General features: G+C 43.0%; 2 protein-coding genes across 2 annotated transcripts; one reads left to right on the top strand and one right to left on the bottom strand.

The window, feature by feature from the left end:
- Window positions 1–910: 910 nt before the first annotated feature.
- Window positions 911–15,439, bottom strand: LOC135497980 (insulin-like growth factor-binding protein complex acid labile subunit). The gene is made up of 2 exons (XM_064788084.1): window positions 15,307–15,439; window positions 911–5,596 (listed from the first exon to the last, which is right to left on the bottom strand). The coding sequence occupies exons 1-2, from the start codon at window positions 15,346–15,348 to the stop codon at window positions 2,573–2,575; spliced, it is 3,066 nt and encodes a 1,021-aa protein (XP_064644154.1). The 5' UTR covers window positions 15,349–15,439; the 3' UTR covers window positions 911–2,572.
- Window positions 15,440–17,191: 1,752 nt separating this feature from the next.
- LOC135498459 (uncharacterized) lies at window positions 17,192–20,052 on the top strand. The gene is made up of 3 exons (XM_064788725.1): window positions 17,192–17,565; window positions 18,851–19,067; window positions 19,682–20,052. Exons 1-3 carry the CDS (start codon window positions 17,203–17,205, stop codon window positions 19,954–19,956), a joined length of 855 nt encoding a protein of 284 aa, XP_064644795.1. The 5' UTR covers window positions 17,192–17,202; the 3' UTR covers window positions 19,957–20,052.

The raw sequence follows: 20,052 nt of genomic DNA, 5'->3' as shown, positions 1-20,052 counted from the left end.
TTCCTGGACCACCAGTAATTACGAACGGCGTACCCCTTCAAAGCAGTGTGTGTGTGTGTGGGGGGGGGGGGAGCCTCCTCCTCTTCGCTTACATATACTGTTAAACATGTATCTTGGCACACACATCTACACTATTCAAACGTTGTCATCGCTAAAGAGTCGGGAGGGGGGACCCTCCTCCTATTCGACATATACTTTAAAACATGTATCCAGAACTATTAAGGTGGCAGGATCCGGAAGCGGTGGGCGTTGTGGTTCTGAGTGTGAGGGGGTATACTGGTGTCTGTTGACTGTGCTTTAAGAGAGACTGGGCATGATGCCAATCTATGTTGACTGTGCTTTAAGAGAGACTGGGCATGATGCCAATCTATGTTGACTGTGCTTTAAGAGAGAGTAGGCATGATGCCAGTCTCTCTTAATGCACAGGCAACAGACATGTGGTTTCAGTATTAGGTCTTTCATTTTTGCAATGCGAAAATGTAAGCAATTTTGGTTAGGTCCGTCATAACATAGAGTGACTCAACCACTCTCTTGATCACAGCGGCCGCCTCAGCGCCACTACGCGGGGCCAAATGGTATTAGGCTAAGTAGCTTCACGCGACATGCACCATTCTGGGAAAACTCAATGTGGAAGTATGTTCATTAGCATAATCTGTTCTTAGCTCCAGCTCGAAGTAATCTTGCGCAGTGTTTCTTTGGCCCGGATACATTGTGGTGGAAATCGTCTAGGTCTGGTACAATGAACGCCTGGCTTGCGCCAGACTAATAAGTGAAGAAGGCCTGGCTGCAAGAGACTACTTTGCAGAGACTCTGTGACGTAGGCATATACTTTTTACAATTAAAAATGCTCTCAAAAGACGATAAGGAATGATTATTTATTAACATTTCATGAACTATATACCTACTGATTATAACTTTACATAAATAGGTTGGCGTTAGGTCGCGTGCTTTTCTTTCCTCGTGACAATTATACAGCAAAATAGTTACAACCCCATAATCGCGCTATAAGTCCATAATGATATCACGGTGACCCATTATTAATATTTCGCCAGCTTCGCTATTTTGCCGCTACGCGGCGCGTTGGGTCATTGCGTTTAGGCATACACAACCAAACTCTTTAAACATTGTCATCACTAAAGAGTGACAGCATCTGGTGCCTCTATCGCGCTATATTGTCCCGTGAGCGCTTACGGCTTGATGCCCGTCATTTTGTAAGTAGAACATATCAAGAACGTGACTTTGGGATGCTTGGAGTTCGTTTGGCCGACCCAAGACCAGGATATTTGGTGCGATGGTCAGCATCTATAACGCAGGGAATACCACGGATGCGTCAGCAACGATTTGAAAATTAGAACAGGAGTTGCAAGCCAATAGTAGCAACAAGCGGCCGTCTGCATGTTTGTATGGGGTATGTCGGAGCAGGCAAGAGGTAGGCCTTTGTCATAATTCATCCCGATTCATCTTAGCCAGCGACAAATTAAACATACACCAGATAACATTATTGAATAAGGTTTAGCATCTTTATTGACCAAGAAAAGGGCCGAAGCAGAGTATTATTGGCCCTTAACTTGAGATACAGAAGATAATAAACTAAAAATATGGTCAGCAGCTAACAAGAGAAATAAGACAAATACATATGCAGTAAATACATTGTACAAACACGGTGATAATGATGGTTTTGATAGATTTTCATCCTGTTCAAGCAATAGCATGCCGCGAAGTTACTATTTATAGCTCACAAGATCATTTACATAAGATATTGATGACGTTTTAGTCACGTGACAGGCGGACATCGACACTTGTTTCTACGCATTTGAGCTTATTCCAAAGTAAATTATCTTTGACCCTGCATTGTTTTTAGCATGAATGATACCATAGAGTCAGAGAGAGAAATATTCAGAACAATTATGTAGTATTTCCAACACTCGGACATGTGCCAGATTGAATCTAACTGCCCAAGTTAGAAAGACTGAATCCATTACGAAATCGCATTTTGTCCGACATTGCCTGTAATTCAGCGATGGGGAAATAGAGGGCAGCAGCTGCAGTGACGTCATATTCGCGGAATGCTATTTCTCGATGAAGCAAGTACAACATGTCGTAAAATGATAAAATGAAATGGATTACCATGTGCATGATGTGTGTACATTACAGAACACAGAATGCATGATCTAAAGTTATTGTAACAGTATAGTACTATTATAAGGTCGGGCCGAAACAAGAAAACTGCGGCAGTGTAGTGTCCTTGGGGTAAATGGGCTGCTGCGTGAAAACGGGGCTGATTTTTTCCAATTCGGAGATACATGATTGTATACATGTACATGAATAAAGATCTTAAGCTTTCATCATACATCATCCAGAAATAAGCAGTACAGAGGAGAAAATGTCAAAATCAATGCACTACGTGAAAGTACTAAATGAAAACATACAAAAAATTAGTTCGTAACCATGGTTTCTAACATGTAAAAATTCTCGATCTTGGGTCCCGAAATAAGATACAAGAAACTTCAAGCTTGGAAGATATCGGCCGAGTAGTTTTCGCACAGGAGCCCTGGAGGAGCAATTTTCCTTATCAGATTTTCCAAACGGATTCAGATGTTCTGGCACCAGCACCCGATGTTAACTGTTTTCCCTTGCATCCCCGAATTAGGATCGCCAAAGCGACGAAGACGGAAAATATGACAACTGAAGAAACAGCAATGGCTGCATAGTAGACATATTGCGTGATGCTGTCAGGTGGAATAATCGAGCTACTTGGCGTAAATGGTGAACTCCTTGTTTTGTAAATTTGCAGCGAGGGCGATTCTTTTGCAGGCTGCTGCTCTGTTGCCCTTGGTACCGACTGTGGTGACACTGTCCGTGGACTGCATCCAAACACAGACGGATGAAACTTCAGTACTTTCTTTCCCAGCATCTCAGACGGTGCGGCACACTTCAAGCGACTGGCGTGTACCATCAGATCTCTGTTTGCGCGAAACCATGAAGTTATTCCTTGTAAAGCACAGTTGCAGTGGAAAGGATTCTCTAACAATATGACGTTTTCAAGATTATCTAGTCTTGTGAACGTTTCACTTGCCAGAGTGGCAATTTTATTCGAAGAGATGTCAATATCGTTCACTTCAGTCAATCCCCAAAACGCATCTTCCGCAACAGCCGTGATCCTGTTATTGTCGAGGTAAAGAAATTTGAGGGCCGCGAGTCCCCTGAATGTACCTTGCCTTAGTTCTGTAATGTTATTCAAGCGGAGAATGAGTGAATTTAAGTTAAACAGCCCCTTAAATGTATCCTTTGTCAGTGATGTTATCTTGTTTCTGGTCAAATCTAAGCGTGGCAGCTTTCTAAGACCTCGGAATGCCCCTTTCTCTATGACCCGGATGTTGCTCTCTGTCAGGTCAAGGTGTTGAAGGTTGCCAATGCCAACAAACATATCCTCTGCGAGAACTGTGATTTGATTTCCCTTCAGATATAAATATTTTAGCTTTCGAAGACCTAGGAATGTCCCCTTTTCGATTGTACGGACGTTGCTCTCGCGGAGGTCAAGAATTTTGAGAGTGCTAAGACCAACAAACGAACCCTCCGCGAGACTTGTGATTTGGTTACCGTTCAAATATAACTTTGCCACCATCCCAAGATCGCGGAATGACCCTTTCTCTATTATCTGGATGTCGTTTTCGCTGAGTTTAAGCCATCCTAGATTATGGAGACCATCAAACAAACCTTCCGGTAGGACATTTATGGAATTGGATGCCATCGTAAGGCTTGTGAGTTTAGCAAGGCCCATGAATACACCTTGCCTCATTGCTGTAATGTTGTTCTGCTGGAGCAAAAGATTTTCTAAATTAGGTATCCCCTTAAATGTACCCTCCGTAAGTGTCGTGATTTTGTTTTCACCCATGTATAACTTTGACAGCTTCCCAAGTCCACGGAATGAACCCTTCTCTATCATCTTGATGTTACACTCGCTGACATCAAGAAATCTAAGGTTGTCTAAACCGTCAAACGAACCTTCCACTAAGACGTTCAGCGCATTATACCTCATCAGAAGGTTCTTCAGCTTCCTTAGGCCGCCTATGAATACACCCGGCCTCAGTTCTGAGATCTTGTTCCAGTTGAGGTAAAGACTTTCTAAGTTATAAAGACCCTCAAATGTACCCTTCGTTAGACCATTGATTTCGTTGCTATGGAGATCTAACTCTAATACATTCCCAAGACCATGAAATGTCCCATTCTCCATCGCTCGGATGTTGTTTATGCTGAGGTCAAGAAGCTTGAGGTTGTCGACACCTACAAATGACCATTTCGGTAAAACCTTCAGCTTATTCTTTATCAGTGAAATGGATGTGACATTACCTAGGCCTAAGAATGCACCTTGCCTTAGTGTTGTTATGGAAGTATTGAAAAGATGAAGATGTTTCAGATTACCTAGTCCGTCAAATGTTCCATTCGTCAACACTGTCATGTTGTTATCATTGATTGTAAGCAGTTGAAGGTTAGCAAGTCCGATAAAGGCACCTGGGGTGATCGATTCAATCGTATTGTTATCTAAGGTGAGTTTGGTGAGACTTTTAAGTCCTTCAAACGAACCTACCGTTAGGACCTTCACATTATTCCCTGGCATCCAAAGGTTCCTGAGCTTATCTAGACCTATGAATGCACCTCGTTTAAGTGATGTGATGCGATTATTGTACGGAAAAAGTTGCTTTAGATTTCCAAGTCCTTTAAATGTTCCCTTCGCTAACACTGTAATGTTGTTTGAATCAATCAAAAGTTTTTGGAGTTTAACAAGTCCGATGAAGGTGCCTGGAGTGATATATTCAATCCCACACTTAACCAAGTTTAGTGCATCAATATTTTCAAGTCCTTCAAACGACCTCTCCGTTAAGACCTTCATATTAGCACCCTGCAGCCAAAGGCGCGTAAGATTATCTAAGCCTTGGAATGCACCTCGCTTTACTGTTTCGATGTGATTATTGCTAAGACCAAGATATGTCAAATTGCTTAGTCCTTCAAAGGTTTTCTTCATTAATACCGAAAAGTTGTTTGACTTGATCGAAAGCTCCGAGAGGTTAGGAAGTCCGGTAAAAGCGCCTGGCGTGATAGATTCAATTCCGCTTGCGACCAGTCCCAGTGTCCTTAGATTCCCAAGTCCACGGAATGCTTGTTTGGGAAGAACCCCGATGTTAGCTTGGTCGAGCGTGAGCTTCAGCAAGTTGGGAAGAGACCTAAAAGCCCCCGGAGCAATATCAACAATGTTACAGTTGCTTATTGTAAGCCCTGTAATATTTGAAACATACGGAAAGGAATGTTCAGTCAGGTTTTCAGGAGCGCATTCTGAGACACCGTAATCCAAGCAGGTACATGTTATTTTAACTTCCTCAATTTCGTCATCAAGTGTTCTAAGGGTAGAGATACTATCGGCCAAGGAAGACGCAGAGCAGACCGCATAACTCCGTGTTTGCGTCCACGGGTTGAGCTGTGGGTTGCAGCTTGTCTTTCTGGGGGTTGTCTTTGGCAGGCCTTGTGACTCAATGGTGCATACTGACACGACAAGCCATACGAGTGTGATATGGAGACAGCAACGTACATGTCCATTCACCTGGAAAAAAACCCAGCAAACGCAAGGTAAAGTAGAGGGGCGTAGCTCTGGGACAATTGTAGCACCTACGCACTGTAGGCAACGTACTCTCTACTATACAACAGTAGAGCATTTCACTGTTGTCGATATCGCATTAAACAGTGAACATTCTACTGTGTGTTTGCTTTTGCGCACCCATTCTCTGCGCAACGAAGAATACTATTGAATATTCTGGAATATTGTTGAATGACCACGTGTTTTTAATTTGTACTATATATATAGTTTTTGACTGTAGCCGAATAGATAATCAATCAATAAATCAATTTGAATTTGAAATTTTGACTCTTTTATACTTCTTAGGCCTACTTGAGTGTTGATTCTTTAGCCTATGCCGATATACTGGCCTGTGGGTAGGCCTATAGACAACAAACAGCAAGACACCAGACCGTCGAATTCGATTGCTCTGCCCCCTCGCCAAGAGTCACAATCTGGTAACTTTTTGTCTCACGTACGAAGTTTGGCAGTGATCATGGGTCGGGGTCCTATCATTCCCAGCCACGAGTCACAATCTGGTAACTTTTTGTCTCACATTATAAAGTTTGGCAGTAATCATGGGTCGGGCCGGGGTCCCATCATTCCCAGCCACGAGTCACAATCAGGTAACTTTTTGTCTCACACTATAAAGTTTGGCAGTGATCATGGGTCGGGGTCCCATCATTCCCAGCCACGAGTCACAATCTGGTAACTTTTTGTCTCACGTATGAAGTTTGGCAGTGATCATGGGTCGGGGTCCCATCATTCCCAGCCACGAGTCACAATCTGGTAACTTTTTGTCTCACATTATAAAGTTTGGCAGTGATCATGGGTCGGGGTCCCATCATTCCCAGCCACGAGTCACAATCAGATAACTTTTTGTCTCACATTATAAAGTTTGGCAGTGATCATGGGTCGGGGTCCCATCATTCCCAGCCACGAGTCACAATCAGGTTACTTTTTGTCTCACATTATAAAGTTTGTCAGTGATCATGGGTCGGGGTCCCATCATTCCCAGCCACGAGTCACAATCTGGTAACTTTTTGTCTCACATTATAAAGTTTGACAGTGATCATGGGTCGGGGTCCCATCATTCCCAGCCACGAGTCACAATCTGGTAACTTTTTGTCTCACATTATAAAGTTTGGCAGTGATCATGGGTCGGGGTCCCATCCTTCCCAGCCACGAGTCACAATCTGGTAACTTTTTGTCTCACATTATAAAGTTTGGCAGTGATCATGGGTCGGGGTCCCATCATTCCCAGCCACGAGTCACAATCTGGTAACTTTTTGTCTCACGTATGAAGTTTGGCAGTGATCATGGGTCGGGGTCCCATCATTCCCAGCCACGAGTCACAATCAGGTAACTTTTTGTCTCACATTATAAAGTTTGGCAGTGATCATGGGTCGGGGTCCCATCATTCCCAGCCACGAGTCACAATCAGGTTACTTTTTGTCTCACATTATTAAGTTTGTCAGTGATCATGGGTCGGGGTCCCATCATTCCCAGCCACGAGTCACAATCTGGTAACTTTTTGTCTCACATTATAAAGTTTGACAGTGATCATGGGTAGGGGTCCCATCATTCCCAGCCACGAGTCACAATCTGGTAACTTTTTGTCTCACATTATGAAGTTTGGCAGCGATCATGGGTAGGGGTCCCATCATTCCCAACCACGAGTCACAATCTGGTTACTTTTTGTCTCACATCATAAAGTTTGGCAGTGATCATGGGTCGGGGTCCCATCATTCCCAGCCACGAGTCACAATCTGGTAACTTTTTGTCTCACATTATAAAGTTTGGCAGTGATCATGGGTCGGGGTCCCATCCTTCCCAGCCACGAGTCACAATCTGGTAACTTTTTGTCTCACATTATAAAGTTTGGCAGTGATCATGGGTCGGGGTCCCATCATTCCCAGCCACGAGTCACAATCTGGTAACTTTTTGTCTCACATTATAAAGTTTGGCAGTGATCATGGGTCGGGGTCCCATCCTTCCCAGCCACGAGTCACAATCTGGTAACTTTTTGTCTCACATTATAAAGTTTGGCAGTGATCATGGGTCGGGGTCTTATCATTCCCAGCCGCGAGTCACAATCTGGTAACTTTTTGTCTCACGTATGAAGTTTGGCAGTGATCAGGGGTCGGGGTCCTATCATTCCCAGCCACGAGTCACAATCTGGTAACTTTTTGTCTCACGTATGAAGTTTGGCAGTGATCATGGGTCGGGGTCCCATCATTCCCAGCCACGAGTCACAATCTGGTAACTTTTTGTCTCACATTATAAAGTTTGGCAGTGATCATGGGTCGGGGTCCTATCATTCTCAGCCGCGAGTCACAATCTGGTAACTTTTTGTCTCACGTATGAAGTTTGGCAGTGATCAGGGGTCGGGGTCCCATCATTCCCAGCCACGAGTCACAATCTGGTAACTTTTTGTCTCACATTATAAAGTTTGGCAGTGATGATGGGTCGGGGTCCCATCCTTCCCAGCCACGAGTCACAATCTGGTAACTTTTTGTCTCACATTATAAAGTTTGGCAGTGATCATGGGTCGGGGTCTTATCATTCCCAGCCGCGAGTCACAATCTGGTAACTTTTTGTCTCACGTATGAAGTTTGGCAGTGATCAGGGGTCGTGGTCCTATCATTCCCAGCCACGAGTCACAATCTGGTAACTTTTTGTCTCACGTATGAAGTTTGGCAGTGATCATGGGTCGGGGTCCCATCATTCCCAGCCACGAGTCACAATCTGGTAACTTTTTGTCTCACATTATAAAGTTTGGCAGTGATCATGGGTCGGGGTCCTATCATTCTCAGCCGCGAGTCACAATCTGGTAACTTTTTGTCTCACGTATGAAGTTTGGCAGTGATCAGGGGTCGGGGTCCCATCATTCCCAGCCACGAGTCACAATCTGGTAACTTTTTGTCTCACATTATAAAGTTTGGCAGTGATCATGGGTCGGGGTCCCATCCTTCCCAGCCACGAGTCACAATCAGGTAACTTTTTGTCTCACATTATAAAGTTTGGCAGTGATCATGGGTCGCGGTCTTATCATTCCCAGCCGCGAGTCACAATCTGGTTACTTTTTGTCTCACGTATGAAGTTTGGCAGTGATCATGGGTCGGGGTCCTATCATTCCCAGCCACGAGTCACAATCTGGTAACTTTTTGTCTCACGTATGAAGTTTGGCAGTGATCATGGGTCGGGGTCCCATCATTCCCAGCCACGAGTCACAATCTGGTAACTTTTTGTCTCACATTATAAAGTTTGGCAGTGATCATGGGTCGGGGTCCTATCATTCTCAGCCGCGAGTCACAATCTGGTAACTTTTTGTCTCACGTATGAAGTTTGGCAGTGATCAGGGGTCGGGGTCCCATCATTCCCAGCCACGAGTCACAATCTGGTAACTTTTTGTCTCACATTATAAAGTTTGGCAGTGATCATGGGTCGGGGTCCCATCCTTCCCAGCCACGAGTCACAATCAGGTTACTTTTTGTCTCACATTATTAAGTTTGTCAGTGATCATGGGTCGGGGTCCCATCATTCCCAGCCACGAGTCACAATCTGGTAACTTTTTGTCTCACATTATTAAGTTTGTCAGTGATAATGGGTCGGGGTCCCATCATTCCCAGCCACGAGTCACAATCTGGTAACTTTTTGTCTCACATTATAAAGTTTGACAGTGATCATGGGTAGGGGTCCCATCATTCCCAGCCACGAGTCACAATCTGGTAACTTTTTGTCTCACATTATGAAGTTTGGCAGCGATCATGGCTAGGGGTCCCATCATTCCCAATCACGAGTCACAATCTGGTTACTTTTTGTCTCACATCATAAAGTTTGGCAGTGATCATGGGTCGGGGTCCCATCATTCCCAGCCACGAGTCACAATCTGGTAACTTTTTGTCTCACATTATAAAGTTTGGCAGTGATCATGGGTCGGGGTCCCATCCTTCCCAGCCACGAGTCACAATCTGGTAACTTTTTGTCTCACATTATAAAGTTTGGCAGTGATCATGGGTCGGGGTCTTATCATTCCCAGCCGCGAGTCACAATCTGGTAACTTTTTGTCTCACGTATGAAGTTTGGCAGTGATCAGGGGTCGGGGTCCTATCATTCCCAGCCACGAGTCACAATCTGGTAACTTTTTGTCTCACGTATGAAGTTTGGCAGTGATCATGGGTCGGGGTCCCATCATTTCCAGCCACGAGTCACAATCTGGTAACTTTTTGTCTCACGTATGAAGTTTGGCAGTGATCATGGGTCGGGGTCCCATCATTCCCAGCCACGAGTCACAATCTGGTAACTTTTTGTCTCACATTATAAAGTTTGGCAGTGATCATGGGTCGGGGTCCTATCATTCTCCGCCGCGAGTCACAATCTGGTAACTTTTTGTCTCACGTATGAAGTTTGGCAGTGATCAGGGGTCGGGGTCCCATCATTCCCAGCCACGAGTCACAATCTGGTAACTTTTTGTCTCACATTATAAAGTTTGGCAGTGATGATGGGTCGGGGTCCCATCCTTCCCAGCCACGAGTCACAATCTGGTAATTTTTTGTCTCACATTATAAAGTTTGGCAGTGATCATGGGTCGGGGTCTTATCATTCCCAGCCGCGAGTCACAATCTGGTAACTTTTTGTCTCACGTATGAAGTTTGGCAGTGATCAGGGGTCGTAGTCCTATCATTCCCAGCCACGAGTCACAATCTGGTAACTTTTTGTCTCACGTATGAAGTTTGGCAGTGATCATGGGTCGGGGTCCCATCATTCCCAGCCACGAGTCACAATCTGGTAACTTTTTGTCTCACATTATAAAGTTTGGCAGTGATCATGGGTCGGGGTCCTATCATTCTCAGCCGCGAGTCACAATCTGGTAACTTTTTGTCTCACGTATGAAGTTTGGCAGTGATCAGGGGTCGGGGTCCCATCATTCCCAGCCACGAGTCACAATCTGGTAACTTTTTGTCTCACATTATAAAGTTTGGCAGTGATCATGGGTCGGGGTCCCATCCTTCCCAGCCACGAGTCACAATCTGGTAACTTTTTGTCTCACATTATATAGTTTGGCAGTGATCATGGGTCGGGGTCTTATCATTCCCAGCCGCGAGTCACAATCTGGTAACTTTTTGTCTCACGTATGAAGTTTGGCAGTGATCAGGGGTCGGGGTCCTATCATTCCCAACCACGAGTCACAATCTGGTAACTTTTTGTCTCACGTATGAAGTTTGGCAGTGATCATGGGTCGGGGTCCCATCATTCCCAGCCACGAGTCACAATCTGGTAACTTTTTGTCTCACATTATAAAGTTTGGCAGTGATCATGGGTCGGGGTCTTATCATTCCCAGCCGCGAGTCACAATCTGGTAACTTTTTGTCTCACGTATGAAGTTTGGCAGTGATCAGGGGTCGGGGTCCTATCATTCCCAGCCACGAGTCACAATCTGGTAACTTTTTGTCTCACGTATGAAGTTTGGCAGTGATCATGGGTCGGGGTCCCATCATTCCCAGCCACGAGTCACAATCTGGTAACTTTTTGTCTCACGTTATAAAGTTTGGCAGTGATCATGGGTCGGGGTCCTATCATTCTCAGCCGCGAGTCACAATCTGGTAACTTTTTGTCTCACGTATGAAGTTTTGCAGTGATCATGGGTCGGGGTCCCATCATTCCCAGCCACGAGTCACAATCTGGTAACTTTTTGTCTCACATTATAAAGTTTGGCAGTGATCATGGGTCGGGGTCCCATCCTTCCCAGCCACGAGTCACAATCAGGTAACTTTTTGTCTCACATTATAAAGTTTGGCAGTGATCATGGGTCGCGGTCTTATCATTCCCAGCCGCGAGTCACAATCTGGTAACTTTTTGTCTCACGTATGAAGTTTGGCAGTGATCATGGGTCGGGGTCCTATCATTCCCAGCCACGAGTCACAATCTGGTAACTTTTTGTCTCACGTATGAAGTTTGGCAGTGATCATGGGTCGGGGTCCCATCATTCCCAGCCACGAGTCACAATCTGGTAACTTTTTGTCTCACATTATAAAGTTTGGCAGTGATCATGGGTCGGGGTCCTATCATTCTCAGCCGCGAGTCACAATCTGGTAACTTTTTGTCTCACGTATGAAGTTTGGCAGTGATCAGGGGTCGGGGTCCCATCATTCCCAGCCACGAGTCACAATCTGGTAACTTTTTGTCTCACATTATAAAGTTTGGCAGTGATCATGGGTCGGGGTCCCATCCTTCCCAGCCACGAGTCACAATCTGGTAACTTTTTGTCTAACATTATAAAGTTTGGCAGTGATCATGGGTCGGGGTCTTATCATTCCCAGCCGCGAGTCACAATCTGGTAACTTTTTGTCTCACGTATGAAGTTTGGCAGTGATCAGGGGTCGGGGTCCTATCATTCCCAGCCACGAGTCACAATCTGGTAACTTTTTGTCTCACGTATGAAGTTTGGCAGTGATCATGGGTCGGGGTCCCATCATTCCCAGCCACGAGTCACAATCTGGTAACTTTTTGTCTCACATTATAAAGTTTGGCAGTGATCATGGGTCGGGGTCCTATCATTCTCAGCCGCGAGTCACAATCTGGTAACTTTTTGTCTCACGTATGAAGTTTGGCAGTGATCAGGGGTCGGGGTCCCATCATTCCCAGCCACGAGTCACAATCTGGTAACTTTTTGTCTCACGTATGAAGTTTGGCAGTGATCATGTGTCGGGGTCCTATCATTCCCAGCCGCGAGTCACAATCTGGTAACTTTTTGTCTCACATTATAAAGTTTGGCAGTGATCATGGGTCGGGGTCCCATCATTCCCAGCCACGAGTCACAATCTGGTAACTTTTTGTCTCACATTATAAAGTTTGACAGTGCTCATGGGTCGCGGTCCTATCATTCCCAGCCTTAAGTCACAATCTGGTAACTTTTTGTCTCGCATGGCAATGACTCATAGGCAGTGAAAGTCAGGTAATTTCATGTTTAGAACCGGTTTGAGATTTTGGGGGGAAGTACCAATAACTGGGACAATTCTTCCTAATAACAATTACAGAACTGAACAGCCCATGACGGGCGTCAACTCAGGGGTCAATCACGTGAGAAAATTTCAATATAGGCTAGGCAACGTATAATGAAGCTTGATCATTAATCCAACAAGTCTGACGTAACGCGCGGAAGCACACTTCTCAGGTTGTTGTCGGCGACACTTCCCAGGTGTCTGGTCGTGACGCTTTTTATTAGACTATACCATTTAAATTTTGCAGAGTGACTTAATAGGTGGCCTCAGTTACCTATTTTGACGCTTGGGGAATGGGTAGGCGATGCCGCGAAAGAGTGGAGAGGAGGTCAATATTTCACAGTTATACAGGAAATCAACGTCTAAAATTAAAAAAAAAACAACGGGGGAAAAACATAAATTGTTGATAACCAAAAAAACAAACTAATGGAAATTAGTGGAGTAGAGTTTGTTAAAACTGTTTGACGTTTAATGAATAATCTGTGAGCGTGTGTGTGTGTGCCCCACCGAACTAAATTGTTCTTAATAGTCAATATCATACTGGAAAATCAACACATCGAAACTTAATTTTATTGCGAAAATTCTTTTCCAAATTGCCCCAGAAAAATGCGTTGGCAGCTTTAAAAGCTTTAGTAATTATTGGTGGCTAAAAAGGGCAAGCCCACTCATTGTTAGTTCAAGAAGCGGATAATAGACGGCGAAAGCATCTGGCCAACTGTGAACTGTCTACTGTGTAAGCGGAAAATGGAGACAGTGAAGAGTTCACTGTTTTGTGCGGAGCATGCTCTGCTGTAGTATACAGAAAATCTTCGCGGTACATATTCTTCGCGACTGCCAAACGATTGACATATTCATGACAGTATATATTTGCCAGTTAAGGACAATATAATAAAATAATACCGGGTATGTTGTTTATTTTGAAATAGGCTTTTAGTGTGTTGTTGTAATACTCGCCTCTAACTGTGTCGAGTAATTATCCTTTATGATTATATGGCACACAAGTGTGGGAGTCTCGTAATGCAACATTTAGAGTATTGAGATCTTATAGTTTTGAACGTAGAGTATTAGTTTATAGTTTATTAGTAACAGGGGCCTAGTCTTATATCACATATAAGTTGAGTCTCAACCCTGGTTATTGTGCCCAGATCTTGTGAGGGAAATCTAACCCTTCTTGGCTTTTGTTATATATGGAAGCTATTGTGTGTTGGGTTGGCTCTGGCCTGCTGTTATGTCATGTACATAGCCCCTTCCAAGGGAGAGGGCAGAACAGACCCAGACACGAAACAAGGAACACACCAACGTTGAAGACCCTGATTATATGCCTAGAAGGAAGACAAGTTCTGCCACCAAGTTGTGCATCACCAAGTTGCAGAGCGCCTGAAACCAATGTGGGTAAGTTGCCACACAAGTACGGGTATTAATTAGGCCAAAGTCGTTCAAGAGGGCAATTTGAGTTGATCATGAACAATTATGATAGATGCCTCTGTGAAAACATGGCAAAAATTACGTAGAATTATGGCTGATAATTCTTAACTACCTGGATTTAGAACGAACCGCACTTTAGAGTGTAAATGCACTATGAGCAAATGAAGCCTCGTTTTGAATTAGGCGTAACCGCTTGGGTTGGTGCAAAATGTGGAAGCTGTCAAAAAGCATTTAAAACCACATTTTTCGTTGTTTAGACCTCGGTTCTGCCTCGATTTTGGTGTACATTTTAGCTCCACCCCGCGGTTTGGGTGAGACAACCAATACCTCCAGTGAGGTATCAATTCCTTAAGCAAGATGTGTTGGTTACAGAATATTTTGGCGAGAATGACAACGTCGCAAAATTCGCGAAAAGGATAACATTGGAGCTCTGGAGCACGAACTACTGGTCGGATTTTATTCAAGAATGTTTGGTTTTTAATCTGGGGCTCGATCAAAATCAATCAGGATTTTTAGGGTAAAGGATTGTCAGTGCAAAAATAAAAGTTTCTTCAGCGAAGACAAATGGTAATTTTGGAGGTCACCTGGATGGGTGATATTTTATTTCTGGTTATTTCTTATTCATACTTACCACATGTGTAGGTGGACACGAAAAATTAGTAACCTGAAGATTTCACCAGCTTTTTCCAAAAAAAAACCCTTATAGAACGGAAAATGAATTAATCCAATGAACTACACCAATGTGCACAAATATTACTAAAAGGTAAATATCTAATTTGAAGTTTGGTTCTTGTTGTTCTTGGACTCCAAACGGAAGAAGTCCGACCAGCAGTCTCCACTCCAGACCCCAAAACGATGCGGACAGAACATCTTATTACGAATGAACTATACAATAGTGGCCATTAACAGTAAAACAATCTCACGCGAGGACAAAATACTGTATGTTTTTTTACAAGTTTTAGGCAAAGTCTGAAAACTGACTATTAACCAAAGCATCAACACTCTACACTTTTCATTCCTGAGTATCTTATTCATTGAGCTAATCTTACTGCACTCCAAAATAAAAAGCACAAAAACCTTTATTTTCAATAATCAAAAACTCTAGTAGTATCTAGTGTGCCTTGATGTAGTTTCAAAACAGGGTGAACGGCTTTCACATGGTGGCAGCGGGTTCTCATCAGGTTCTCGGCTTCTGTTTTCCGCAGTCCTCAACGCACCCCACTATCCCCTTTAACATTCTTTCGATTATTTGTTACGGGCGTTACATACCTTCATGTTTGTATCTGGTATCCCACTGCGTTCAATCACCATGAAGTATCCATTAAGTCACTCACGTCTACTAAATGTAAGTAGCTTATATGAAGAAGGCCAACTGCGTCCTGTGTGAAGATAATCAATGACGACGGACTTTTGCAATTAATTGTATATCACGAGTGAATCACTCGTGATATAATAAGTTTACAATAACAAACCCGCATCAATCAGTGATAAATATCGCGAATCAGAACATTTGCCACAATAATTATGAGCACTTATGATCATATAAAAATCGTCAGAATGACAATTATCCGCAATCCCTGACGCAGTATACACGACGATATCGATCACGGTGGCCTAGTAGTGGTTTTATGGCTGACCATATGTACCACCATTTTTTGCTAAAACTTGGTGAATTCCTAAAGCAATCAGAACTCCTTCAAAATGAAGTGAATGCCTGTTTAAAACCTGGGCGGCTGTTCTCTTGAAAACAAAGAACAAACTCATGTAATTGAACTGCCCATGGACTGTGTAACATCACACTATTACAGTTTAGTGACAAGAAGGAAGGCAAGTATCCACTTGTTAAAGGTATCGGTTTGCCTAAGAAAAATACGTGCTTACCTGGAGAGGAAATGGCGACAAAAAAGAAACATACAAAAGATTCGTTGATTTTGAGGGGCGTAAGGCCTGCATTTATTATTTCTATCCGATTCTACCCCTCCAACACTGCAATGGGAGGGCCTTGTTTCTATTGTGTTGCAAAGGTAAACTAATACCTTTACCCACTGTGATATCAATCTGAAAAACAACTTAGACGGACTTCAAGCTTAACGCCAGGCCACCCTGGATACATGTAGTTGTTTAAGGAAATTTCCGTGCATCACAAGAAAAGAAGACAAGATTGCGCTAATTGGTAAATTTGACAACCTATTCTGTCATGTCTGTACCTATCTGGTGACATCAACCGTGTGACTTCCTCCACTAAAGTTTGAGTTAAATTGACCCCCGAGTTGCTCATCAGTATACGTACGCAGTGGATGCACAAACTTTGTCCATGCTCGCTTTGGAAGACAAATTGGTGTGCATTTTTCTGTAAGCATGACATAAGTATATGATGCAAATTAGTCACCTTCGAGTTCCGTGATTATTTCCAGGAGAAATAATTATAACATCTTGATGATTTATGCGATATGAATGAGTTTAGATCAATATTGTAGTGCTTGTAAGATATTTCTGTTAAAAGTATACACAGATAGTGCTACTCTCGTCCGATCATTCGCGGTGTCCTGACGACATGATATAAAAAACTATACCACGGGGCTGAATAGTTAAGGCGTTCCTGAGAAATCTCGAGCTGGCGACTTCGGAAGATTTAGGACAAACCGATGTGTTTTCTATTTTATATGTTAATCAATGATGACTGTTGTTTGTTCAGTCTAAAAAAGAGTAGAGCGCTGTCATAATGCAAACATTAAGCGAACATAGTACTCCTTTAAGATATTAGTGCTGGCAGCTTTGAATTGGCTCTAGAATGTTTAAATGCATATCACATGTACCTGCTCATTGCAGTTGTCCTTTGGTAAAACGAATGCCCCAACGTGCAATTTCCGTGTCTTTGTCTTCCCACTGAATTACGCTCTTATAATTTGCAAAGTGACTGCATCCATACGTCTTTGTAGCTAATTGGGTAATGATGTATTAACGCAAATGAAAAGCCAATATGATTATCAGCAATCACTGACTTAACATTTCTCATGTTTCGGGTTGTTGGCAGCTTCGTGCTACAATCTAGCTGTCAACCAAATAAATTATACCTAAGGTGCATCCTGTCTTAATTGCCTCACTACAGCAATCACCACATCGAATTCGCATGAGCTGAGTCAGGGCACAAAGTCGATTACCACCATGCAGTTCTACTCTCTTCTTCCTCTTGCACTTTATCTAGGTATTTCGTCCCTATCTTATGCTAGGGCAGAGTCAGAATCGTGTAATAAACTTTCGCATTATGGAAAGACAAGGCAAGATTTGAGCTTTGAGACCTCGACACATGGCCGCAATATGATTGTATTTCTGAGCCCTACCTATGCTGTAAAGCAGGACGGCTTTCTTCTGGGTTGGACATTCTATAGCCAGCAGTCAGGAGGGAGTTTCTTTCTTGACGTTCTCGAGGAGGAGACCCCGACGAACCAGTTTCACGTGGTCTTGAAGACCTCGGTCACTGTCGCAAAAACCGGGAATCACACTATAATCATGAAGGATGGGCTCAGGGTAAGTAAGTGCACAATGATTACGTCAGAACTGAACCCCAGCCTTAAGCATTCGAAACTAGATATAAGAAGAAAAGAACATTGTATATTCTGCACTTCTCAATTAAAAATTTACTCCATATTCTATTCAAAATATATAAATGTGTGCCACGGTATTTACCAGTTTCCACTTTGTTCTTTTTGGTTAATACATAAAGCATTGTTAACTTTAAAACTGCATTGAGCATAGCACGTAAGCACTGTTTTACTTTTTATGTCCCCTTTCTTACCATGTGTTTGTAATATTCATTATTATCCTGAAATAAGAAACGTACCAAGGTAAAGAAATAGCCAGGGCAGGCCAACTGTGAATCCAAAAGTACGAGTTAGTGATTTCACAAAGTGACTGCAATCAGCAAATTTTTCATTTTGAGAAAACTCCACTCAAAGATTCCATAAGGTTTGAATGACTCTGTGCATTACATACGAAAGCGTATAATGGCACGAAATGCATGAATAGACGGTAAAGGACTTGCTTTGAATATCACCACGATAAAAGCATTCCGCGATAATGAGGTCACTGCAGCTGCTGCCCTCTATTTCCCCATCGCTGAATTACAGGCAATGTCGGACAAACATGCGGTTTCGTAATGGATTCAGGCTTTCTAACTAGGGCAGTTAGATTCAATCTGGCACATGTCCGAGTGTTGGAAATACTACATAATTGTTCTGAATATTTCTCTCTCTGACTCTATGGTATCATTCATGCTAAAAACAATGCAGGGTCAAAGATAATTGACATTGAAATAAGCTCAATTGCGTAGAAATAAGTGTCGATGTCCGACTGTCACGTGACTAAAACGTCATCAATATCTTATTCAAATGACCTTGTGAGCTATAAATAGTAACGTCGCGGAATGCTATTGGTGTGTAAGTAGACATCGGTAGTAGAACCCAGATGGCGCTGCGATCTCAATTTCAGAAAAATTGCAGCTGTTGTCTTTGTGAAATCATCGACAAAGTGCACCAGGCCCAAACAATTCCAAGTTTTTTCAAGCGTCATGAACCTCCTCCACTATTCCCTCCCCGGCCCAATCCCAATCACAATTATCGTATTAAATCAGCAATAAATTTAGGCGTGTGTTTTTCATTTGGTCATTAAAATTAATCAAAATGTTTGGCTAACCGCTATTCAATGTTTGCGGTGGGTCCAAACGTTAGATTCAATAAAAAACACTTTGTGGGAATCAGACCATTAACAATGTACTTCTAAAGCCGGCTATAGTTGTGTTTTACTTCATTTATAGGTTAAAAAGGGTCAAGTGCTTGGAGTTCATTCGAAAACAGGGGCGGAAGTTGGAATAGCATTTAGTTCGTATGATGAAGCGGCGAAGGGCGAAATTATCCTGGCTAAGGACGTCTCTGACGAAGTACTTAAGGAGATGGGAAACAGGGTGGACAGACGTTTGCATCGAAAAGGAAGATGGGAAGCTTTGATGGCACATGTGTTGACATTGAGGGCAGGTGAGTAAACCAGCCTGTGATATTTATAAAGAGTCACTGTGCTCATTATAATTACGGAATTGATACTGAGCTGGAGGTATTGGTTGTCTCACCGAAACGGCGAGGATGGAGCTTAAATGTAGACCAAAACGGAGGCAGAGCCGAGGTTTTGGCCAACATTTGGCCACTCGTCCCTGTTGTAAATATACCTTGTTGTTTTGTAATCTTCTAGCAAGGAGGAAACTAAGAAATATATATTGTAATGCAGTAAAGTGTATTATATTGTAGACAATTTCCCCATTGCACAGGTTGTTGTTTCGGGCATATGAAATATGTCTACCGAAAAGAATATGTGATTTTGGGAAATTTTTCCTTACCAATATGGAGTTTGAAGGTTGAAACCCTTAAAGGAAGGGACGGCTTTTTACCGCAGTATGTTTGTTATTCTTCTCCTTCATCAGTAAACTTATCATGGAACCTTATACGTATACGGATTGAAATGTACACAAAATTTGTTATCTTTCTATGTAATTTTATCCGTATGCATTTACGCATATTTGATAATAAGTTGCTGTTCTCAACCTCCCTACTAGCAATGCCTTATACATGTAATATATCGTCTTTATTTGTTTCAGTCAGAACATGTAATGCGGTCTTCGAAATTTCAAGCAGGACCACCTTCAGTGCAGTTTTGTACGAAACACACTCGGGGCAGACCGGTGTAAGCTGTGCGATACGCTGCGTGCAACACCACTTGTGTCTGAGTTTCGTCTATGCTTCTGACGGATGGTGCAAACTTTACTCAATGATATCAGACGATGCTCACACTATAATATCAGATGATCAGGAGTCGTTGAAAGCGGTGAATGCATCACCTGGAGAGATAGTAGCCATTGCTTCATTCCCGTGATCTTCGATCGTCGGGCAATTACATGTATCTGTATGCCAATAATTCTCTCAGTTCCTTGAGAAGTCAAGGTCCTACTTGAAGCTATTTTGCATGAAA

This window comes from Lineus longissimus, chromosome 13 (assembly GCF_910592395.1).
Source record: "Lineus longissimus chromosome 13, tnLinLong1.2, whole genome shotgun sequence".
NCBI lineage: Eukaryota > Metazoa > Nemertea > Pilidiophora > Heteronemertea > Lineidae > Lineus > Lineus longissimus.
Note: the sequence above shows the minus strand (reverse complement) of the source record. Positions and strands in the feature narration are given on the sequence as shown.

Bases quoted from the DNA above. Each gene is read 5' to 3' on its own strand.
- LOC135497980 (XM_064788084.1), bottom strand. From the start codon at position 15,348: ATGGTGATTGAACGCAGTGGGATACCAGATACAAACATGAAG. The intron at 5,597-15,306 runs GTATGTAACGCC...GTTTTTTTCCAG, and splicing joins TACCAGATACAAACATGAAG to GTGAATGGACATGTACGTTG.
- LOC135498459 (XM_064788725.1), top strand. From the start codon at position 17,203: ATGCAGTTCTACTCTCTTCTTCCTCTTGCACTTTATCTAGGTATTTCG. The intron at 17,566-18,850 runs GTAAGTAAGTGC...CTTCATTTATAG, and splicing joins TCATGAAGGATGGGCTCAGG to GTTAAAAAGGGTCAAGTGCT. The intron at 19,068-19,681 runs GTGAGTAAACCA...TATTTGTTTCAG, and splicing joins TGTGTTGACATTGAGGGCAG to TCAGAACATGTAATGCGGTC.